General features: G+C 43.8%; 1 protein-coding gene across 6 annotated transcripts in view; it reads left to right on the forward strand.

The window, feature by feature from the left end:
* Positions 1 to 24,678, forward strand: part of LOC102509604 (radial spoke head 10 homolog B) — a 39,416-nt gene that overhangs the window by 7,531 nt on the left and 7,207 nt on the right. For 4 of the 6 annotated variants that reach the window (XM_032460033.1, XM_032460038.1, XM_032460034.1 and 1 more), the window contains 14 exons: positions 823 to 996; positions 3,126 to 3,211; positions 4,066 to 4,186; positions 6,116 to 6,292; positions 7,185 to 7,344; positions 7,581 to 7,702; positions 11,289 to 11,478; positions 12,436 to 12,550; positions 13,678 to 13,757; positions 14,008 to 14,156; positions 18,748 to 18,855; positions 20,593 to 20,736; positions 22,054 to 22,209; positions 23,508 to 23,601. In XM_032460033.1, the coding sequence (XP_032315924.1) occupies positions 823 to 996; positions 3,126 to 3,211; positions 4,066 to 4,186; positions 6,116 to 6,292; positions 7,185 to 7,344; positions 7,581 to 7,702; positions 11,289 to 11,478; positions 12,436 to 12,550; positions 13,678 to 13,757; positions 14,008 to 14,156; positions 18,748 to 18,855; positions 20,593 to 20,736; positions 22,054 to 22,209; positions 23,508 to 23,601 (1,876 nt within the window). The remainder of the gene's footprint in view (positions 1 to 822; positions 997 to 3,125; positions 3,212 to 4,065; positions 4,187 to 6,115; positions 6,293 to 7,184; positions 7,345 to 7,580; positions 7,703 to 11,288; positions 11,479 to 12,435; positions 12,551 to 13,677; positions 13,758 to 14,007; positions 14,157 to 18,747; positions 18,856 to 20,592; positions 20,737 to 22,053; positions 22,210 to 23,507; positions 23,602 to 24,678) is intronic. The other 2 variants (XM_032460035.1, XM_006173868.3) reach the window with 2 other exon arrangements.

The following is a 24,678-nucleotide window of genomic DNA, read 5'->3' on the forward strand; positions in this document are numbered from 1 at the left end:
ACCCCTACGCATACATAGCGTGTGTGCCTGAAACACTGTTCTGAAAGTTGCAATTGTACAGCTGCTTATGTGATGGTGTTTGTAAGTTGTAATGAAGGTATTTAAAACAGAGGCACAGAAAGCACGTATTCAAATAACAGCCAGGTGAGGGAAACAGGCAAGTTTGGGCCAAGACGACGCCTAACTGGACTAGGTAGTGGGAGACAAGGTGGAGGGAGAGCGAGGGGAGGGTCCACCTTCACTGTCACGGAGCAGAGAGAAGGTCTGAAGCCCAGGGGAGCTGGAGGACTGGGTCCCAACAATGGTTTCAGGCCAGCCTCTGCCGGGAAACTCCCTTCCCTCCAGACACCTGCCTCCTGGCCTGGGCCTCTGGTTCACATCTCTGGAAGTCAGATGGGGCTCATTCTTACAGACACAGACCCCTACCCACACCCCTGGTCCCCCTGCCACCAGCCCAGTCAAGAGGGTTTATGGGGCCAGTGAATTAGCCTCCTCGAGGTAGGTTCCAGAATCTAAAGCTCCCATGGCGAGGCTTGGAAGCCACCACTGCACCATGTCACCTGCTAGCTTCTTGGAGCTTGGTCTGCACACAGGTTTCCTGTTAGTTTATTCTGCCTGGGCTTCTGCCTGGTGGCAGATCAGGCGAGGGAGGATGGGCGTGTAGAGAAGGGAGGAGGAGGTGGAAGCTGGGGAGGGAGGTGAGATATCCACCTGTTTTCATGGGAAGAGAGATTGGAGTGATGTTTGTAGTCAAGGACACTCACAGGTGAGGGATCTCCCTACTGCTTTCTTCCTGCCACTCTGATGGCATTTTTGCCCCAGGGGGACTTTGTGAAGAACCTCCCCATGAACCATGGCATCTACACGTGGCTGGACGGCAGCACCTACGAAGGAGAAGTGCTCAACAGCATGAGGAACGGGTTTGGCACATTCAAGTGCGGCACTCAGCCCGTGTCCTACATCGGCCACCAGTGCCATGGCAAGAGACATGGGAAGGTGGGTGAGGCTGTGAACAGGATGTGCAGACACGGAGGGCGGGAAGTAGTGGGGCTGTTAAAGGTCTGTTCACTTTTTGTTTACTGAGGTGAACTTCACGTCACGTGAAATTAACCATTTTGGAATGAACAATTCAGTGGCATTTAGTACATTCACCATATTGTGCAGCTACCACCTCTGTCTCATCCCTAAACATTTTCCTGACTCCAAAACAAAACCCCACACCTGTTAGGCAGTTCTTCCCCGCTCCCTTCCCAGCCCCAGGAAACTACTGACCTGCTTTCTGACCCTATGGGTTTACCTATTCTGGACATCTTATGTAAATGGAATCATACAATATGTGACCTTTTGTGTCTGGCTTCTTTCACTGAGCATCACCCTTTTGAGGTTCATCTGTGTTGTAGGTAGTTCATTCCTTTTTATGGCCGAATAATATTCCACTGTATGGATGTACCATATTTTGTTTATCCACTTATCCATTGGATGTTTCCCTCTTTTGGCTACTGTCAGTAATGCTGCTGTGACTATGAGTGAAAAGATTTGAGTACCTATTTTCAGTTCTTCTGGGTATACACCTAGGAATGGAGTTGTTGGGTCTTACGGTAACTCAACGTTTAACATTTTGAGGAGCCACCCAACTGTTTTCCATGGTGGCTGCACCGTTTTACATTCTCGCCAGCAAATGTAGGTTATAGCCACTTATAAGCAAGGTTGTCATTTTGGGTACTGTCTCACTTTTGTATAGGATGATAAAATACTGGAGCAGTGTTTGTAGAAAATGTCACAAGAAAAGAAAAAGTCTGTCATTATAATGATCACTTTACTCAGATTTAGACAGTTCCCTTGGATTCTGTGTTTTTAGCTTGTAGCAGATCAGTTCTGACATGTTGGTTGGGTGGGGGATGGTAACTTCTAGATGGAGGCACCAGGGTGGTTGCAGGGAGGAACAGATTAGTTTGATAATGAGGAAGAAGATAGAGGAATCACACACACACACACACACACACACACACACACACACACACACACACAGACACACAGGCATAAACCAGTGAATAAACAAGCAATTTGAGGGCATTCAGTGTAGATCTGAATACCTTGCACAGTGGCTGGTACCACGCCCTGAAAGGAGTCATCAAAGTGCCACGTTCACTTACGCTCAGGGACAGTAAAATAAGTAAAACGGTTTTGGTACGCAAAAGAGAGGGGCCTTCAGTCACCTTTAGGTGACAACAAAACAGGATTTCTTTAGGTATTTATTTAACTTCTGGTTACTGAATATAATGAATATACTGAATATAATGGCTGTAGTCATTTCATGCCTTCATGTGATACTTTGTTCTTAAGGATTAATTGATTTGTAACATCTCATTCTTGCTTGGTGGGCACCTTACCATTTTTTAAAATTGAAGTAGAGTTGATTTGCAATGTTGTGTTAGTTTCTGATGTACAGCAAAATGACTCAGTTATATATATACATATATATACACATATATATGTATATATATACACATATATATATATATATGTATTCTTTTTCAGATTCTTTTTCATGATAATTTATTACAAGATACTGAATATTGCTCCCTGTGCTTTACATTAGGACCTTGTTTATTTTATATACTGTAGTCTGTGTCTGCTAGTCCCAAATTCCTAATATATCTCTCCCTCTGTTCCCCCTGGTAATCATGTTTGTTTTCTATGTCTGTGAGTCTCTTTCTCTTTTGTAAATAAGTTCATTTGTACTATTTTTAAAAAAGATTCCACATATAAGTGAGATCATATGGTATTTGCCTTTCTCTCTGATTTCACTTTGTATGATGATCTCTAAGTCCACCCATGTTGTTGCAGATGGCATTATTTCATTCTTTTTCATGGCTGAGTAATATTCCACGTGTGTGTGTGTGTACATATCTTCTTTATCGTCATCTGTCGTTGGACAGTTAGGTTGCTCAATTTACCATATTCTTGATCACAAAACAGAAACAATATGGACTATCTGTCTTGCCTAAGTATGACACTGACTTCTGTATCATTTAGGCTCCTTAAATTTATACATTTTTATCTTTACCTTAAAAAAATTTGCTTTTTGAGGCTTGGTTTTTATAAAATGATATTCTTTGTTCTAGGGCTCCATTTATTACAACCAAGACGGCACCTCCTGGTATGAGGGCGACTGGGTGTACAACATCAAACAGGGCTGGGGGATTAGATGGTAGGTATCACCGCTGCCATGTTTGGGGTGTTGGTGAAAAGAGTTTGTGGCCCAGGCGATTTTCACTTAGGCTATTTAGACATAAGGGGCAGGACTTACAGAGAACACATTTTCCATATAAGCAGGGTGGGTATTTAAATTAGCCCCAGTATAATCTGTACAGTGATGAAATATTCTGCAGAAAATTTAGAAAAACACCATATTAAATATGATGTCTAATCGTTACTGTTTCACTTTATTACATGTGGAAACTGCCTCTTTGTCCCCTGGATTAATCACGGATCTCCCGCGTTAATTGTACGTTTTCTGAGGAATGTTGACATGCTGGCTTGATTTGAGATTGAGCAGACAGCATTATATTTTAAGGCTTAACATATTTGGGGGCGAAAATATTTCACTAGTCATAATGCTATAGGGAGTTATTTTTAAAAGATTAAAAAACCCTGTTCTTATCTGCCTTGCCACCTCATTAAATAATCAGAAGGTTTAATAAAATGACTTACTCTGCCTCCTAGGACGATCATTTTTACTGACCACAGGCCTACCCATGGAGCTGAAACCCCAGGAAGGCCGTGTGGGTGCAAGGTGGTATTCTTCAAAGGTGTTTAGGAAGAAAGGTTAAGAAAGTCCCAATAAAAGTAAACATTGTTGGGGGGAGGGTATAGCTCAGTGGTAGAGTGCGCGCTTGGCGTGCACGAGGTCCTGGGTTCCATCCCCAGTGCCTCCATTAAAAAAAGAAAAGAACAAACCTGGTTACCTCAGCCCCAAAAACAAAATCTTAAAAAACAATTAAATGTTATATATGAGATAACTGTTCTTAATTGTTTTTTTTTGGGGGGGGGGGTTGGTCCTAGTTACAAATCTGGAAACATCTATGAAGGACAGTGGGAAAACAACGTGCGGCACGGGGAGGGCAGGATGAGGTGGCTGATCACCAACGAAGAGTACACCGGCCAGTGGGATAGGGGCGTCCAGGTACCGTGCAGCTGGTTGTAGCTCCTCTCATGTTTTGTTTTCTCTGATGTTTCTCAGTTTTCAATTCAGTTGATACTTGCTCTTTGTTGTTACTTTCCTCCTTCGTGCTTTGGGTTTAATTTGCTCTTTTCCTAGAATTAAATTGATGCTGTATCGATTTGAGATGATTCTTCTTTTCTATTGTAAACATTTAATACTACAGTTTTTCCCCTTAGCACTGCTTTGTCTGTATTCCACTGATTTTTATATATTATGTTTTATTTTTTGTTCATTTCAAAATATTTTCTAATTTCCCCATGACTTCCTCTTTGTCTTATAAATTATTTTGAAGTATGTTGTTTAATTTCCAACTATTTAGGCATTTTCCCAGATATGTTTCTGTTTTTTGTTTGTTTAATTCCACTGTGGTCAGAGAACATACTCTGTCTGATTGCATTTCTTTTCAACCCGTTGGTGTTCATCTTGGTCTGTCTTGGTGAACGTCACATGTATTTCTGCTTCGGTTGAGTGAAGTTTTCTGTAGATGCCGGGCAGGTCAGGATGGTTGGTAGTGTTGCTCAGGTTTTCTGCATCATTGCTCATTTTCTGTCTACTTTTTCTCCCCATTTCTGAGGCGACAGGAGTGCTGACGCGTCCAAATGTGACTGTAGGCGTGCCTGTTTCTCCTCTCAGATCTGTCAGTCTTTGCCCCGTCTGCCTTGATGCTCTGTTGGTGTGTGTATACACCTTTAGGATTGTTATGCCTTCTTGGTGAGTTGGCCAACCCTTTTTATCATTTTATAATGATGCTCTTTTAACCCTGATGACTTTTATTCCTCTGAAGTCTACTTTTTCTGATATGAGTATAGCCAGTCCACTTCCTCTTCTTCTTTTAAGTTTTAATAGTAGTAAAATACATATCCCATCTGAACCATTTTTAAATGTAGACAGTACAGTGTTAAGTACATTCATGCTGTTGGGCAGCCATCACCACTGTCCATCCACGGAACTCTTTTCATTTTGCGAAACTGAGACTCTGTAGCTATTGAACAGTAACTCCCCACTTCTGTCTCCCTCGGCCCTTGGCAACCACCATTCTACTTTCTGTCTCTGTGAATTTGACTCCTCCAGGTACCTTATCAGAGTGGAATCATACAGTATTTAGCCTTTCATGACTGGCTCCTTTCACTTAGTATAATGTCCTCAAGGTACATCCATCCTTTGCAGGTGTCAGAATTCCCTTCCTTTTTAAGGCTGAATAATATTCCACTGTATGGACAGACCACATTTTGTTTATCCATTTATTCCTCAGTGGACACTTCGGTTGCTTCCACCTTTTGGATATTGCAAATGCTGCTGCTCTGAACACGCGTGTACAAATATTTATTTGATTCCCAGCGCTCTGTTATTTTCACTATATACTCAGAAGTTATAGAATGATATATATATAGGGCATTCCATTGTTCAAAAAATTGTGTATGTATTTATGTTTGCATATAATATGTTGATTTAGTATGACTATGCCTGGGGAAAACAGCAGTGGTTTTTCAAACCCAGCTAGTGGTTACCTCTGGAAAGTGGGATTGAGGAGGGGATATTTTTATCAATCTGGATGTTAAAAATAAATAAAATTTAAAATAATAATTAAAATAATCAATATTAAGCCAGTCACTTTATATACATTATTTTTTTTAAGGAGGTACTGGGGACTGAACCCAGGGCCTCGTGTATGCTCAGTACGTGCTCTACTCACCTAATTAGCCTTAGGTCAGAAGGCTGGTTAGGAAGTAGCCAAGCTGAGACTGAACCCAAGTCTGTGTGACTCCAGTGTCCAGGCTCTTTGCCCCTTCACACGAGTGCTGTGTCTGATCTGTACGTAATTTTAAGTGGATTCAGGTTAACAGAGGAAACAGTCTAAGCAAGTCTCATGGGAATTTGCTTTCTTTTCAGAATGGCTTTGGAACACACACATGGTTTCTAAAGAGAATCCCCTACTCCCAGTATCCTTTGAGAAATGAATACATAGGAGAGTTTGTAAAGGGGGCCCGTCACGGCCATGGGAAGTTTTATTATGCCAGTGGAGCCATGTATGAAGGAGAATGGGTTTCCAACAAAAAACATGGCATGGTGAGTCCAGACCTGGGAAGATTACATTTTAAAGATAATGTAAAGGTGTGTCCTTCTCTACCTAGTAAAATTCACCATCCATTTTTGCATAGGTTAGCTTTTGTTAAGATGCTTACATACAATTTAAAATAATTTCCAATGCATCATCAATTTTCTGTATATTTAGAGGTTCTTTATTAGTTTGTATTGCGTGTGTGTGTGCGTGTGCACATGTTGCAGTGCTTTTGTTTGCAAGTAACAAAATCTAGCTTAATCTTCCATAAATGATAAAGAATAATGTGGGTTTCAGGGCTGGTTTGATTCAGCAGCTCAGTGATGTCAGGGTCTCTCTTCCATCTATCCATGTCTCATATCATGTCAGCTTCACTCTTATGCTGCCCCTCCCTCATGACTGTAAGGTGGCTGCTGTGGTTCCAGGCTTCACACCTACATACCACACTAAGTAGAGGGAGAGGAGAAACTCTTTACAGAGAAGTTTCCCACGAATGCCCTTAGTTTCACTGAGCTGAATTGGGTCATTTGCCCACCTCTGAGTCAGACTGACTATTGGCCTGGGTTTGACAAATGTCAAGAAAGTCCCCATTCTGTGACAGGCACTCTGCTGGCCACTAGCATATTTAATAAGCCACACTCTGTGATCTTGGGGTGCTTAAAGTTGGGGAGAGATTGTGGGGCAGATAGAGGAGAGGAGGAGAAGAGAAGGGGAATTGGGAGGAGGAGCGAGGATTTACACGGTGACCTGAGACCCCAGGAGCCTGATTCTATGTGGACTCAGCACAGATCTTAACAAACCAAAGCCTCCAAACCCTTGAAAAAGTACTGATGTACATTTACCAATGGTTTCCTAAGAAGGATTTTCCTAAGGTACAAAAAGCTACCTTTCTATCTGCAGGGCCGGTTAACTTTCAAGAATGGGCGTGTGTATGATGGTCCGTTTTGCAATGACCACATAGCGGAGTTTCCAGATCTTGAAGGTGAATTGATAAGTTACCCGGACCTGCCTTCAGAACCTGCCCTCAGGAGCCAGTCCCTCGGATCCTCCATCAGCACCGGTAGGGAGCGTCCACCTGTCAGCTGAAGGCAAATCAAGTATCACATCCACGATCTCTCGTCATCACAGATGCACCTAGTATTTCAGGAAATGGACGTTTCCTGGGTGCTACTGATTTCTTATAGGTTTTTGAATACTTTTATATCACACTTCTGTGGAAAATTATTTTAACATAACGTTGAAACATTTTAACATTGCTTTTCACAAGTACCCCCTATGTTCTCCCTCATTTGCTAGAAATCATCAGAAAGCTTGATGGCAGTGAAAGCAGTTCCGTGTTAGGATTGAGCATTGAGCTGGATCTCAGCTTGGTGCTGAACATGTTCCCTGAGAGAGACCAGTCAGAAGAAAAGAAGCAGGTAAAAGCCTTCTGTGTTGTTAGAAACGTGTATTTTAGGCTTGAACATTAGCAGACTCTCCATGGTCCTGGGAAGACACAGTTGATGACTGCAGTCATGTATTGTCTCTTTAAACGCCCATGAGATGCTCTGATTATGTCATCCTGTTGAATTTACGAGGCAACCCTGTGGGTGAGCAGGCTCCCTGAGAACACGGAAGCCCAGATCGGGGGATTCAGTGAATTACCCAGAGCCCGTAGAATCAAGTCACCATCACAGCCCGCTTGGTCTGAAGACCAGGGCTGTGGCCACCCTGCTCTGTAGGTCATTTGTTCTGCTGTGTGTTATGGGCTGCTGGGATTCAAAAGAATTTCAGAAATTTAGAGATTATTAGAAATCTAGAAATACTTAGAGATGGAAAAAATTATGTGTAGCTGGACCACGTTTGATCAGCATCTGTCAAATCACTGCCACCAGTTTACACCTGAGTATCATGTCCCCCGGCTTTGACGGGGTCGGGGGGGCTTGGTATGATTCTTTGATGAAACTGTTTTTGAGGATGTTGTTTGCGATAGGAGGACCAGCAGTACCTCAAAACTACAAAGCATCTTTGCCCCCTTTCCCTTCCTCATCGCTGCCTCCTCTGGCCCCTAGTTCTTTGGGCCTTAGAAGTGATGACTGCCCATCCCCCACCCTCCCCATTTCTGTCCCCTTGGCCAACACTGTAAATCAGGCCTCTAGTATCACTCACTCCATCTGCTGCAAGATTCTTGTTAAAAATAGGAATCTTTACCACTTTTTCCAGTTACGAAAGTAATACTCAGCACCTGTAGAAAATTTAGAAAATGCAGATAAGAAAGAAAACCTCCACCCAGACAAAATCTTGTGAGCATGTTCCCAGTTTTTTCTGTGCATTCTGTCTCGAAATGGTTCCTTCTGTTAATACAATCTCTATTTTCGTGTGGAGCTTAACGATAGCTACTCAGTGCCATTAAATACTCTTTTACGATGTGATTTTGAGATGAACAAACATTTATATTGATTTACCAAAACAGAAGAGATCACATTATCTGTCTGATTCATTTTCCACTTTGGAGTTCTTTCTATGTCAAAACATATAGGTCTTAAAAAAATCTGTGTTTTAAAAAATATATCTTGACTGCTTTGTAATTAGAAAAACAGCACGTGCTTCTACAGAAAATCCAAACATTGTAGAGAAAGGACATAGAAATCGAAAGAATCCTGTAATCCCACACTTCAGGAATACCTTTAAAAATGTTTAATGACCATATAATATTTTATAATTCTCCTTTCCTGTCCTGGGATTCCACACTGCACGGAGTCGTCAAATGTCCCTTTAATGTCCTCCAAACTGTGACAGCTCCTCCGTCTTGCCATGTCTTTCGTGACTTTGAGACTTTTGCAGAGGAAGAATTATTATTATTCCTGAAGAATGTCCCTCAGTTTAGGTTTATCCACTGTTTTCTTGCGGTCATATGTATTTATTGTCTTCTACTGGACATTTTGTCAAAATGTGGGTATCATTTTTTTGAGCAGGGGTTCTGCATTTACTGGTGTTTCAGTCCAGACAAGCTCACACAAGCCTGCAGCCTTCGAGAGAGATCCTCTCTCATCCAGACAGCTGCCGTTGCTGTTAATTCCATGTTCCTGGTTTCAGGGCTTTCTAGGCTCTGCTGTCAGCCCATCTCTTTCCGACCTGGCCCCGTCGGCGCCCCCCCTCCTGACCAGGCACATGGAAATGGAGCCCTGAGCTCCAGGAGTGGGTCTGAAGCCTTCACTTCTCCAAACCCCACCCGCAGCCTCGGGCTGGAACTGTGGTTGATTCACTTTGCACTTGAGGGAGCCTGCGGAGAGAGCAAGGTGACAGCCTTGCTCCAGGTCACACAGCCCCACCGGCATCCTTGGACCAGCCCATCCCGTCCACTTCCTGGCCCGACCACCACTTGGGGGCCGGCTCCCACCAATCCTGGCTCATTTTTCCATCCTCCAAGGCTCAGTTCAAGTACAGCGCCCTGTGGGGGCTTCTTCCTTGAATCCATCTCCCCCTCCTCCACAGCTCTGTTCTGTCACGAGACTTCCTTCCTGTGTCTACATCTTGCGTTCTTCACTAGATTTTAAGCCTCCAGAAGAAAATTCTGTGTTCTGCTTTGGAGCAATGCTTTAGGTAAGGCAGACGATACATGTTTATCCCACTGAATTGAATTGTAAAAAGCAGGAGTTAATGTTGAGAGTGACAGGTGCCTGATGCAGCTGCCCAGCTGGGACTTTCCTGTCTCCGTGGGGATCCAAATTCTGTTCATCCACATTTTCTGAATTTTTCCTTTGGGAGGGGGACATGTGGGGCACGAGGTTTTGGAGAACAGGACACTGTGTAGGCTGCTGGGCTGCATGTCTGAGGAATCTGGGGGCAGCTTAAGGCCATTGAGGGCCCAGGGAAAATACTAGAAGGTGATGGGGACAGAGGGAGGTGAGTAAAGCAATGAATGTGCATACCGCCTATTTCAGAGACGTAGCATTAAGGGGGTGTTGTATGTTTTTGTGTAGCCGTTGATCAGGTTAAGGAGTTCCTTTCTATCCCTGATTTGCTAAGGGCGTTTATCATGATTGGATGCTAAATTCTGTCAAACGCATTGGTAGGTCGTGTGGTTTTTCTTCTCCAGCCTCTCCCTGGGATGGATTACACTGAGTTTTCAGATGCTGAACCAGCTTTGCAGTTGCAGGATGAACCCCGCTTGTGTTGATGTATTATTCTTTTTATCGATTGCTGCACTCAGTTTGCTAGTATCTTGTCGAGGGTTTTTGTGTTTGTGTCCATGAAGGGTATTGATCTGTAGACAAGAGAATTTTATTGCTGCCGTTCAGATAGGATGATGTCACAGTAGTATGAAAGTAACAGCGTCTCTTTTTCCTTTTAGCATAATATCTTTTTATTTATTTGTTTTTAACATCAGTTTTTTTTTAATTTAAAGGTTTTGGTTTTTATTTATTGTGGGGGTAATTAGGTTTATTTATTTATTTATTTAATGGAGGCACTAGGGGTTGAACGCAGAACCTTGTGGGTGCTAAGGGTGCACTCTGCCACTCAGCTGTACCCTCCACCTCTTTTTTTTTTTTTTATTGACGTATAGGCAGTTTACACTGTTGTGTCAGTTTCTGGTGTACAGCTTAATGCTTCAGTCATACATGTACAAACCTATATTCCTTTTCATATTCTTTTTCATTACAGGTCACTGTAAGATATTGAATATAGTTCCGTGTGCTATACAGTAGCAACTTGTTTATTTTATATATAGTAGTTGGTATCTGCACACCTCGAATTCCCAATTTATCCCTTCCTACCCCCTTACCCCCCTGGGAACCACGTTTGTTTTCTGTGTCTCTGAGTCTAACAGCACATCTTTTTACTGTTAATCAGAAATTCCATTCTCTTGACCTGAGGGTGGTGGGGAGAATATGACATCTATTGAGCCCTTACAGGGGTAAGAGGTAAATGCTATTGCGTGTGTTACCTCATTTAATTTAGAAAAGAAGTTTCCTTTTTTTCTTGTTAGGTGACATTAAGATACGTATGGTTTTCTCTTTTCAGGTAGAATATGCTATCTTAAGAAATATCACTGAGTTAAGAAGAATCTATAGCTTTTACAGCAGCCTAGGATGTAGCTGCTCCCTGGATAACACCTTTCTGATGACAAAGCTTCACTTCTGGAGGTTTCTGAAAGATTGCAAATTTCATCACCATAAAATAACCCTTGCTGATATGGACAGGGTACTGAGTGGTGAGTACCCCAGCTTCCCCACACCTTTTGGCTTAAAGAGCAGTATGACACCCCATCACCATGAAACCAGTCAAAAATGCTGAGGGAGTGAGGAGGGCAGATGCTGGGAGAGTATCCTAGAAATCAAAATACAGTCTTGTTCCCAAAGTGAGGGACGATCTCGTGAAACAACAGCAACAGTAAAAAGACCGCCTGTAGCAGGTCAGCAAAGTAGACTCGTGGGCCAAATCCCGCCCGCCGCCTGTTCTTGTAAATAAAGTTTTATTGGAACACAGCCGTGCTCATGTTTTTACGTCTTGCCTGTGGCTGCTTTTGTCCCACAGCCTGGGAGCTGAGTGGTTGTGGCAGAGCCTGCCTGGCTCACAAAGCCTAAAATATTTACCATCTGGCTCTTTACAGAGAGGTTTGCCTACCCCTGATCTATTGTGAAAAAAACCCAAACACCACATTGTCAGGTCAGAAGCCGAGAGGATCAGGGAAGGTTTGGGAAAGGCTTTAGATAATCTCGGGTGTGGTCTTGGTTTCCAGTTTAAAAGTCATGCAATACAAGTTGAACAACTTTGAAGATTTTACTCCTTTCAGCCGAATTCTGGGAGGCAGGACTGAGGGTCTCAAGTCATCTACTTAAAAAATAAAATACTAGAACACACACCAATTTATTTCAAATTTAAGTGTTTGAAGCTCATTTAAGATTAGCAGGATTAATCAGATTGTGGCTCAGATCACTTTGAAAAACACTGGGACATGGGACCTCGTCTGTTTATTGAAAAGCGACCAGATGGAGACCTTTCTTGCGGAAGTTAATTTTTAGGTGGATGCTTACCTACTGTTACAGTGTCCTCTGGGGAGGAAAACAGTACTCTGCTGTATTCAGTTCTTTGGCTTGTGTGCCAGGAAGCAAATGAGATAGAAAGTTCTAGAAACTACTGGGCGTCCTCTCCTCTTTTCTTATTATAGCCAATAATGACATACCAGTTGAAGAAATTCATTCTCCATTTACAACAATACTTCTGAGGACATTTCTGAATTCTCTCCTGCAGTTGGCGTTCCACATTCATCACAAAGAATACCAGTAGGTACTCCGCCTGGGCCCCGCGAGGGGATGCGGGCTGAGGTAACCATTGTGATGGTCACAATGCTGTCCTCTTTTCTCTGACATTCATGATTATTTTTCACACTCTTGAGATAAAAGGTTAGACGTAACTTTCCCACAAACATTAACCACAAAAAAACCTCGTAAGAAACCAGATTAAAAATGTGAAAACCCTTCAGATGTGGGTCATGTTTCATTTCTGCAAATAACCCTCAAGGTTTTGTTTAGAAATAGTCACAACCAACTCTTCCTTAGACCAGAATTTCCCCTCTTTCTCAGGGCAAAATTGATATTGTATCTTTTTCAAAAAAAACGAAAAAAACAAACCTACAACTTTTTTGGGGGTAAGAGAGTAATTAGGGCTATTTATTTATTAATTTATTAATGGAGGCACTGGGGACTGAACCCAGGACCTCGTGCATGCTAAGCATGCGCTCTACCGAGCTATACCCTCTCCCCCCACAAAAAAAACTTTCTTTTGAAATAATTTTGGATTTACAGGATTTTGCCAAGTTAGTACACAGAATACCTAAATACCCACGCATCCCCTAATGATAACATCTTAAACAACCAGGGCACATTTACCCAAATTAAGGACTTAACATTGCTACAACACCATTACCTAAGTGACAGATCTCACTGGGATTTCCCGAGGTTTTCCACTGATGTCCCTTTTCTGTTCCAAGATCGAGTCCAGAAATCCCATCTTGCATTTAATTATTTCCTTGGTCCCCTAGAACCTGCGACAGTTTCCTTGTCTTTTATGACCTCGAAACTTTTGAAGAATATTGGTCAGTTATTTTGTAAATGTCCCTTGATTTTGGTTTACTGATTTTTCTCATCATTACACTGAGGTTATGGGTTTGGAGGAAGAATATCATCAAATCAGGGGTGCGTGACATCGATCTGTATCATTACTGGTGGCGTTAACCCTGATCACTAGGTCAAAGCGGTGTCAGCCAGGTTTCTCTGTGGCAAACTTACTCTTTTCCCCTTTTCTATACTATGCTTGTTAGAAGCCAATTACTAAGTCCACCCTGAAGGAGGGAGGAATTAGTTTCCTGCTCTTGGAGGGAGAAGTGGTTCTGATATCTTTTTAATCACAGGAACAGAAGCCCATTGCTCTTTCTGTGTTTTACAAAACTGATGACTGAGAACATTCATCCAAATGCCTGCCACGTCAAAGGTAAATACAAAACCAATAGGCTTACCTTCACATCATTCTTTCCAAGATACAGTTCTGTAATCATTTTTGAAATGATATATTTTTCTTTTTTAAAAATTTTTTTCCTGGGGGGAAGGTAATCAGGCTTACTTATTTTTTAGAAGAAGTACTGGGGATTGAACCCAGGACCTCATGCATGCTAAGCATGTGCTTTACCATTTGAGCTATCCACTCCCCACTGGAATGATGTATTTTTTCATTACCTTTTTAGGCCACTTATTCTGTGAGGTGCAGCGGACGCTCTATTCAATGAATTACATTGATAAGTGCTGGGAGATCTATACAGTTTACTGCAGACCCAGTGCAGCTCCTCCCTACGAGCTGACCATGAAGATGAGACACTTCCTCTGGATGCTGAAGGTGACCACTCATGGCGGATACCTGTTTGATAGTCACAGGCATTTTGATTTTAACTTAGGAAAGGCAGAGTAGTCTGGCTATGATATGCAACGAACGAGGTGGAGGTCTGGGATGAACTTTCATAGCCATCAGCACAAGAGGGAACTTCCAGTGGTCTGTGACAGTGGCAGGAAGAGAGACAGGAGGACCCCCTGCCCAGCGCGCTTCCTGGTGAGGGGAGATGCAGGGGCGGCAGGCCTCCCGCATCTTCACTCATGCAGATCTTGTCATTTAAAGGAAGATGGGGGGGATGAATGCCACTTAAAAAACTATTATTCATCAAAAAAGTAATTTAAAATAGTTGTCAGTTTAGAAAACAGTGAGAACATCTAATTTATAGGATATTCTCATACTCCTGTAGTTTTTCTTTCATGATACTTTTAATTTATACTTGTGGGAAAATCAATGAGAAAACTAAAAGAATTGAGTACTAATAAGGGATAGAGTGATTTTAAAAGTCTTACGTGCTATATATATAGCACTATATATATATATATATATATATATATATATATATATATATATATATATATATATATATGAAAACCTGATTGAAAAAATTTAAATGTCATATATATACAAAAAGTTAGTATCAATAGGAAAAGTGTTTTTAAAGTATATGATTTTCTTTTTAGATGGAATATTATACAGTTTTTTATTCACTTTCCCCCTTCTTTGTGATCCCTTATTATTGAAGAGATGAGGCCCTTTGTCCCTGTAGGTTGATTGCTCAGACATCTGGTTTTGGCTGGCTGCGTCCTCCGAGGGCTGATGACAGGTGTTCCTTTTCCCCGCATAATTCCATGAAAGTGGTCGTTAGAATAGGAGTGTGATGAGGTTCAGGGTTTGCCTTGTTTTGTTTTTTTCGGACAAGGCTCAGGGTGGTTCTGGTTAATTCCTGTCGTGTCGCAGCAGGGATGCATGCAGCAGTGAGGCTGAGACTGACCGGTGGGGCGCATGGTGTCAGCAGGGTCCTTCCATTACAGCGTTCCCCATCAGCCTTTCACTGTTGGTTTGAGCAGCCCTGATAGTCATAACTAACTACATTACTTCCTTAAGAGTCCCCCAGGAGTAATTTTTTAATTCTGTCATGCCGCCTGCACTTATTAGCTGTGAAACCCACTTAAAGAACAAGTTTATTTTATTGGCTATTTAATTACTCTGAAATACACAGGAAAAGAAGGATAAATGCTCAGTTTTCCCCTTTATTAATTCTCAGAATAATGAGTTGATATCCTAGCAATTCTTCAAAGGTGACTAATGAGCTGTTGAAAATATCATTATACACATGATGTGTTTGAATCCATTGCAGTCTTTCCTCCAGCCCAACCCACCCCAAGCCCCCTGGTCAAACAGTCCCATATTTGGCCAGTAAGAATCTCTTCAACTTGGCACCTGTTACCTTGAATCTATGGATTGATGTTGTTTATCAGTTTTGAAAAAAATTCCACTATTACTTCTTTAACCATTGCTTCAGAACCATTTTTTCACTCTGGGATGCTAGCTCAAATATTTTAGACTTTATAATGCTGTATCCTCTGTATCTCTTTTCTCTGTTTTCTCTGTGTAGCTTCTTTCAGCATAATTATTTTGAGATTCATCCATGTTGTTGTATGTGTGAATAGTTTGTTCTTTGTTGCTGCTGTATAGTATTCCATGTGATGGATATACCACAATGATTTATTTATCCATCTAATCCATGGACATTTGGTTTATTTACAATTTCTGGCTGTAATGAATAACAATAGTATGAACAGAAAAAAAAAGAAAAAAGAAAAAAACAAAAACAAAAAAATAAATTAAAAAAAGATAATATGAACTGTACAAGATTTTCTGTGGACAAATTTTGATTTCTCTGGGATAAATGCCTAGATTGCAATTGTTGAATTAGAGAGTGAGTAGTTACTTAATTTAAAAAAACTGCCAAATTTTTCAGAGTGGCTGGACCATTTTACAGTCCCACCAACAATAGCTGCCAATATCTGTCTTTTAATTGGCATGTTTAGACCATGTACATTTCATGTAATTTATATGTTAGGTGTAAATTTGTCATTTAAATTTTTGTTTTGTTTGTTCTCCCTGTTTCTGTTTGCTTTTCCTTCCTGTGGGTTACTTATTTTTTAGAATTTTCATTTTGATTGATCTAATAATGTTTTTTTTTGAGTATTTACCTATAAATATATTAGACTTATGAGTCTGACAGTGTCATCATTTGATAAATTTGAGTGGAGTATAGAAACCTTACTTTGCTTTACATCTCTTTACACCCTACCATTTATAATATAATTGGTATTTCCTCTACATTTATTTAGAACCACATCCAACAGTGCTATAATTACAAGTTGTGTTTGCTTCAACTGCCGAACACAATTTGTGAAACTCAAGAGGAAAAGGAGAGTATATTGTACTTGCCCATATTTTTGCTTACCTTGTTCTTCCTTCCTTCCTGAAGTTCCTAGATTCTTTATCTTTTCCTTTCTATTTAGACAACTTCCTTCAGCCATCCTTTTAAGGTAGGTCTGCTAGCAACAAATTCTTAGTTTGCCTTCATCTGAGAATGTCTTGAATTGCCCTTCATGCCTGAAGGGTATTTTCCTGGCTAGAGGCTTCTGAGTTGGTAGTCCTCCCTCACGGCTTAAACAACGTGGTGCCACTCTCTTCTGGTCCCCATGGTTCCTGAGGAGAAGTCTGCTGTCATGTGAATGTTTTCCACTGTAGGAAGGTGTTGTTTCACTAACACTTCTTTCAAGATTTTTCCCTTCATCTTTAGTTTTCAGAAGTTTGACTATGATATAACTTGATGTGAATTTCTTTGGGTTTATCCTGTGTGGGGTGCATTCAAATTCTTAGGTCTGTAGGTTTGTGTTTTTACCAAGTTTAAGAAGGTTTCAGCCATTATTTATTCATGTACTTTTTCAACCCCACCTTCTCTCTCGTTTCCCTCTGTGACTCTGATAACATTAATGTTAGATCTTTTATTATAGGCCCACAGGTCTCTGGATCTCTGTTTAATTTTTTTCAGTGTAATTTTCCTCTGTTGTTCAGACTGGATAATTTCTATTATTCCATTTTCTTTTTTTAAAAATTATTTATTATTGTATTATTTAATTATTTTATTTCAGTGGTGGGGGGAGGTAATTAGGTTTGTTTTTTATTTTTAGAGGAGGTACTGGGGATTGAACTCAGGACCTCATTCATGCTAAGCACATGCTGTACCACTGAGGTATACCCTCCCCCCTATTATTCCATTTTCAAGTTCACTGATTCTTTTTCCTGTCCCTTTCTTTATGCTGTTGGGCCCATCTATTGAGTTTTTAGTTTAATTATTACAGTTTTCAGCTCTAAAATTTCCATTTGGCTCCATATTTCTTCTATTCATTTGTTGAGTCTCCTTTTTCCCTGTTTGTTACAAGCATGTTTATAATGGCATTTTAATTAAAATCTTTGTTCATTCTATGATCTCTGTCATCTTGGTGTTGGCATCTTTGTTCATGCAGCATCTCAGTTTGAGATCTTCCTGGTTCTTGGCATCATGAGTCAGTGATTTTCTGCTGAAACCTGAACATTTGAGTATGTTGTGAGACTCTGAGATTTACTGGAAGCCACTGAAGAAGTGAAAGATTTGGGGGAGGGGGCGCTAAATGGAACTTTCTTCTCTGCTCTTCACATTGCTCCTGTTCCCTCCAAGTCCTGGTCTCCCCCCCAACCCCTGCTGGTTCTGTTCTCTGGCTGTTATATTAAGGCTTTCCCTACAACGTGTGGTGAGCCTTGTCTGTCCACCTACAGACAGGACCGTGGCCGACGGGAAGCTCCTGTGGATGGAGTGGCACTTGTCAAAGGTTGGGTTTCGCTGTGGAGCGACCGAGCTCCGCTCTCTCCTCCTCAGCCAGCTGTCGGTTTTCGTCAGATCTTTACTCTCAAATGTTCAATTTTCCAAGAGAGGATTTCTCCTACGCCCTGCCTGGGGGATGCGAACCCAGTTTGTGCAGTTCTGAGGGCGGAGGGGAGGGAGGGCCCTGCCAAGGTGCACTTTAACCTGATCCTCGTGGTCAGCCACGCTGTGTCAGGGGGCCAAACGCTGTCGACAGTAAACCCACTGCTTTCAGTTTCCATGTGGAAAGGGTCTTCACCGAGACTTCCTGTGAGTCTTCCCGGAGCGTGGCTTTCAGAGGTGCCTCCTTCCTGAGTTCCTCCCGGACGTGACTTGCCTCCTGCCCCCCGGGGCTCCCTGTTCCCTGCTCCGCTAAGCCCGCCAGCCCCTGTGCCCTCCCACCTGGAGAACTGAGTTATCTCACATCGGGGTCATGTGCTCTCCCATTCTTTCTGTCCTACATTTGTGCCCATGAAGAATCCTGACTGTTGTCTTAGAGGGATGAGGGGAGGAGTAGAGAGGTAAGTACCCATGTTAATCCTGAATGCTGCGCTCAGTTTTTAAGATATTCATTTCTAGAACGTCTCCTTAAGGTGTCGTATGGAGAGAAACTGACGTTCTAAATATACAGCTGTTTGTAATTATCGGCTGTTATGGTTTGACTGGTTGTTTCTTTTACAGAACTTTAAAATGATCAATAAAGAATTAACAGCAACCAAATTTGTGGAGGTCATAGCAGAGGATAATCCTTTCGTGCATGACGGAATTGACAGCAACTTTGAACTTGAGGTTTGTACAGAGGTGGCACAGATGGCACAGATCCAATGCAGGCTGTTGGTTTTGCCTTGGACACCAGGGACCAAGACTGGACTGGCACCTGTGGTGCCAGCACGCCCACCTCTGGGTCCACGTCTGACCCGAGTCACACCTGCCTCTGCTATTCCCTGAACACACCCACCACACACCTACCTCGGAACATTGAACTTGTTAACCCCCAACCCCCATTTTCTGGCTTAAATAACTTATTTCTTGCCCATAGTTCGGAAGGCTGGTAGAAATCAAGGTGTTGGCGGAGTTGGCTCCTTCTGAAGGCTGGCAGAGGGTCTGCTCCAGGCCTGTCTCCTTGGCTGTTGCCTTCTCGCGTCTTCTCTCTGTGCTTCTATCTCTGGATCCATATTTCCCTCTTAAAGAATAGCAGTCATGTTGACTAGGGCCGACCCTAATAACTTGATTATCTGTAAGTCTGAGGACACTGGGGGTTAGGACTCCAGCTTTTTTGGGGAGATGCAATTCAACCCCTAACAGTCTTCTCTTTCCACATGTGCCCCCGCAATTCATGTCCTCCTGATGTACGTACAAAATACGTTCCCGTGATCCCAGCATCTCCAGAGGGCTTAGCCTCTCCAGCATCAACCCTGGACCAGCGTCGCACCTGCCTCCGCGCTGTCCCCGGCACACCCGCCCTGTTCCCCTTCACCACCCTGGTCGTTGAAGTTCCCTCGTTGACCTCTTATCCAGACTTCAGCTTGAACAAAAGCTTTAGGCTGACCTTCTCAAGCTGTCAGGCAAGATCCTAAGCTGGGACACAAAGAACAGCCCAGAGCTGCACATCTAAGGGAACTCTCTACTCACCTGACATTTACGAACCTCTCCGGGGCCAGGTGGTCTGGCGTCTCTTGAAGGTTCGCTCCCTCCCGGGAGAGAAAGATGCAGGAAGAACACAAGCAGAACAGCTAATAAGAAAACAAATGAAACCCTTGCTGTGGGGCACACTGCTAACGGATGGTTAGTGTCACCGCAAGGCAGCGACAGCTGGTCCCTGGGTAGCACAGGGACTCACTGGCCTGTGTGTTAATGTAACAGCTACATCCCAGCCACCTCCTCTCGTCCTAAGCACATGTCTCATTTTACCAGCCTGACCCAGCATCCGGCGGTTCTCTGCAAACTGCTGGGCCAAGGACATTGGGCTGCAGGGATGCCGGACAGACCCCCGGGAGCAGGCAGAGGCCGGCCTGGAGCCTCTGGTCAAAGTAGGAGGCCTGTTCCAGCTCAGACTCCAAAGGGCCCTGGGTTCAGGCCTGACAGCGACCTCAGGGGGACGGTCCGAGTCCGAGCAGGCCGTCCCATGCAGAGGTGGGCCCGCATGTCGGCGCTCACGGACGGTGGGGCCGTGGTGGCCGAGGGGAACACTTGCACTTGTCACCTGGGTTTACAGATGCCACTTCCTCTAGTTTTTCAGCATAAAAGGAAAACTTTTGAAAGTGATGGTCCTCACTTAGCTAATATAAATAAAATGTTTCTGTCAAAAAGAAAAATGCCTTACAAACCTCACAAGAGCACTTAACGTCCCAGTAGGTCTTTTAAATGCTCTAGTTCTATTGCAAACTGCTGAGCACCCAAGATGCTTGAGTGCTGAACGACGTGGTACTTCGTGGGGAATCGAGCCGGACGCTCAGACTCGTCGCTGGTCCACGTCGAGGTGGGTCAGGGTGAATGGGAGACCCTTTATGTTTTCTTACCTTTCAGCTGGTTTTCCTGGAATTCTTCGAAGCTCTGTTATGCTTCGCACACATCTCTGTTCCTGACCAAACGACTAAATCCTGTTTAAATTTTCCAAATGATGACATCTCTGGAAACAAATTTGGAAGCACTTACATGATGACAAATCAGGTAACAGATAACGTCTTAGAATTTACAGAGTAAGGGGTGGTTTTATTCTGGAGTGGTTCAGCCGTCATCAAAACTCCCTGGGGCTTTTGTAACCCTTCAGGAAATAACTCAAGACTTAAGAAAAAATTTAAGACTTTTTTTTCACATTCTGAAAAGAGTGTATTGTCCTTCTTTTCTAAGTTAGGGAACGTGTTTCTGGGTCATGACCCAGGAAGCAGGCTCCTGGCCACGATGGTGGAGATCTGTGCCTTCCCAAACGCTGGTGGGGGGGGGGGTGTCCACTGGCTGGACCACAAGGCACACAGCATCTGAGGTGTTTTGTGACGAGACGTTTCATCATGTGATCTCGTGTTTGCAAGAGTGGAATGCCTGTCCCAGGGCACAGATGCCAAGAACAGCTCCCGAGTGTGTGCAGGGTGCTGAGCAGGTCCGGACCTGGGGCTTCACAGCGAGGCCTCCGGAGGAGCAGGGACGCCCTGGGCCACTTACCGAAAGATCTGGCCGCTGGATCAGATCGAGCGGGGTTTCAGGTTCGTGGGCTAGAAGGATTTCTGATTTCTGAGCCATTGTTTTGGAGCCACAAGGGAGAGCGTTGAGGGCCAGTGGAAATCCTCGGCTGGGCAGCTTCCTGGAGCTGCTTGCTCAAGGGACATCCTTGCTGTTTGCTAAGGAGCTGCTCTGACCACGATTCCTGGGATGTGCCTTGGAGAGAGCTTCAGGTTCAGCTTCAGCACTGCTTCCCACGTACGGATGGTTACCCACCCTAAACTCATCCATGGTTTCGTGGCAGCAGCACAGGCCCCAGGAAGCACGCACAGACACTCCGGTCAGGGGACACTTAGAAGCCACCCAGTCAAGTTCGCTTCTGGTTTTCAATCTGGCCTCCGACACCCACCAGGATAAACAAGTCTGATGACAACTGTGCAGTGGAGGATGAGCCAGCGGTGAAATAACTTGTGATACGCACAACAACCTGGATGAATTAAAACAATGAGGCTGGGGGAAGGAAGCCAGACAGAGAAGGATGCACACTGCTGTGCCTTCAGTGGTCTAAAATTCTGGCAAGTGCAGAGTGAGCTGTGGTGACAGGAAGCACTGGATGCCTGAGGACGGGGGAAGAGGGTGGGGCACCAAGGGGCACGGAAGCTCAGGGTGACGGGTGCGTTCTGTCTCAGGTGACCCTTTCCCAGGCGTAGACATGCCAGAACACATCCTCGTGATGCGCTTTGTGTCGTTTACAGTGTATCAAGTTATACTGCCTTAAAATCGTGTGTGTGTGTGTGTGTGTGTGTGTGTGTGTGTCTCCGTGGAAACCAGAGACCCTCTTGTGTGTTTGAGCTTGACCAGAGCACCCAGGACAGGAGCGCAAGCGCAGTGACCAGCCCGGAGTCTGAGGTGCAGTGTGGCAGCAACGAGTCGGCTTCAAGCAAGTTAGGCCTCTTGCTCGATATCGGCAAAATGAGTAAATCAGAGGTTGGTATTTACGGCTCCGTGGAAAACGAGCTCCACGCTGTAGTGTCAGCCACTGTTGGGCACCCCCTGTGTGACGAGGACACGTCTGTGTGCCAGGGACCCAGCGGGACCAGAAACCCGTGGGGAAGAGGGAGGTGGTGACATGGGACGGACAGAAGAGTGGGCACCCAGGGGGTGTTTGGCAGGGGCCGTGCACTGCCTAGGGATCAGCTCGTTTCATGCCCAGATGACCTGTAGGTGCCACTACGGCTCCAGGTGGGAACCAAGGCACAGAGAGGTCGAGTAAGTTGCCCACCGTCACAGACCTGGTAAGTGGGGGAGCGGGGTTTGTTCGCAGGCATTTTGGCTCCAAAACGGACGGCTGTTTCTGCAGCACTGTTTGTTTACACGTCGGAGGGATCAACGATGGAGACGGAGGGACAGGGTGGGGCGACGAGGGGAGGGCCTCTGGCAGAGTGACAGCTGTGGGATGCGAGGATGAGACCGGGGTCTCAGCCCGTGCACAGGCCCCGGAGGCGTGAGCACGTCTGGGTTGCTGGCAGGGAGCATGGTGGCCTGGTGGCCCAGGACGATGAACGGAGTAGCCGGGAGGGCACCCGGCCGTCGCAAGGGCCTGGCTCTCATGCTGAGTGAGCTGGGGCCCCCGGCAGAGGGCTGGATGTGGGCTCACAAGGGCTTTGCTGTTGACACATTCGTAGGAAGCTCTGGGAATGATCTGGAGGTATTTTGAAGGCTGTGGGGTTTGAGAGGGAAGGGAGAAGGCAAAGATGACTCTAAGATTTTCGGCCTGAGCATTTTCGGAAGGACAGAGCTGCTGTTTATCGCAAGGGGAAGACGGGGGTCTGCGGAGATGAGTTTTGGGGGCAAAATTAAGGGGTTGGTTTTGGACCTATTAGACTGAAGGTGCCTGATTAGACATCCAAGTGGTGACAGCAAGTGACAGCTGGAGACAGCCTGGAGTTCAAGGGTGAGATCAGAAACGTGGGAGTAAACAGCATGTATCTGGCAGTTAAAGACATTAACAGATTAATGAACACTTTCCCAGCAGGCCCAGGGGAGGTGTTCTAATCTTTGGCTTCTGGGCGGGGGGCAGTGGTGGGGGAGCCTTTCAGTAGACACAACAGCTGTTACTCACTTCCTTAATAGGGCAAATATGCAGGTTAAAAACAGTCCAGTCAGCCTCATTAGTAACTAACGGTCTCATTAATAGTTTTCTAATTATGTATAATGTATAAAACTAGCTTTAGCCCACAACACAGAAGCCACATTTTGCTTTATGATTCTTTTACATGTAAAAGCCCAAGGTCAAGACGTCTCTAAGCGACGGGAGAGCCTCCAAGATGAATTTTAAATCTCCGGGGAAAGGGCTAACCTTCCTTTTATCTCAAAATGGTGAGTATTTTAATGCTACAACTTTAATATCTGCAGACTGCTGCTTCTAAATGATACAAAGTTTATAAAAATGTACAACCATCCTTTAAAAATATAAGTAGGCAGGGACCGCTGCTTCCAGTCCTGCCCCCCTGGCTGGACAGGGTTCACTTTCAAGACATCAGTCTTTCCCCTCTGTGTTTTTCCCCACATTTATTGAGATGTAGCTGATAAACAGTGCTGTGTCAGTCGGAGGTGTATAGCATCATGATTTGACTCACATGTTTTGTGAAATGATTACCACCATATGTGTAGTTCACATCCATCATCTCACAGATTCAAAAAAAAATTTTTTTTTCTGTGATGAGAACTCTTAGGGTTTCCTCTCTCAACAACTTGTGCATATATCACACAGCAGTGTCAGCTACAGTCATAATTTTGTATATTATATCCCTGTTACTTATCATATAACAGCAAGTTTGTACGTTTTGACTACCTGCATCCAATATCCTCCCCAACCTCCTCTAACCACAAATCTGAACTCTTTTTCTATGTTATCACTTTTATTTTTAGATTCCACTTATAAGTGAAATCACCCAGTATATTTGTCTTTCTCAACTTATTTCACTCCAGTGTCAGGCCCTCAAGGTCCATCCATGTTGCAAATGGCAGGATTTCCTGTACCTAGTTTGTTAAGAATTTTTTATGATGAATGATGTGGAATTTTGTCAAAGGCTTTTTCTCTGTTGAGATGACCATGTGATTTTTTCTTTTCTTTCTATTAATGTGCTGTATCACATTGATTTGTGTGTGTTGAACCATCCTTGCATCCCAGTCACAGTGAATGAGTCTTCTAACGTGCTGCTGAGTGCGGTTTCCTGTTATTTTATTGAGAATGTTTGCATCTGTATTCATCAGGCATCTTGGCCCAGTTTTTTTTTTTTTTCCCCCTGGTCGTGTCCTTTTCCGGCTTTGGTAGCAGAGTAATGCTGACCTTGTGAAGCGAATTTGGAAGGGTTTCTTCCTTTTCAGGTTTTTGTAAGCGTTTGAGAAAGACTGGCATTAATTCTTCTTTAAACGTTTGGCAAAGTTGACCAG

The sequence above is a fragment of the Camelus ferus genome, chromosome 18 (assembly GCF_009834535.1).
Source record: "Camelus ferus isolate YT-003-E chromosome 18, BCGSAC_Cfer_1.0, whole genome shotgun sequence".
In the NCBI taxonomy this organism is placed as follows: domain Eukaryota; kingdom Metazoa; phylum Chordata; class Mammalia; order Artiodactyla; family Camelidae; genus Camelus; species Camelus ferus.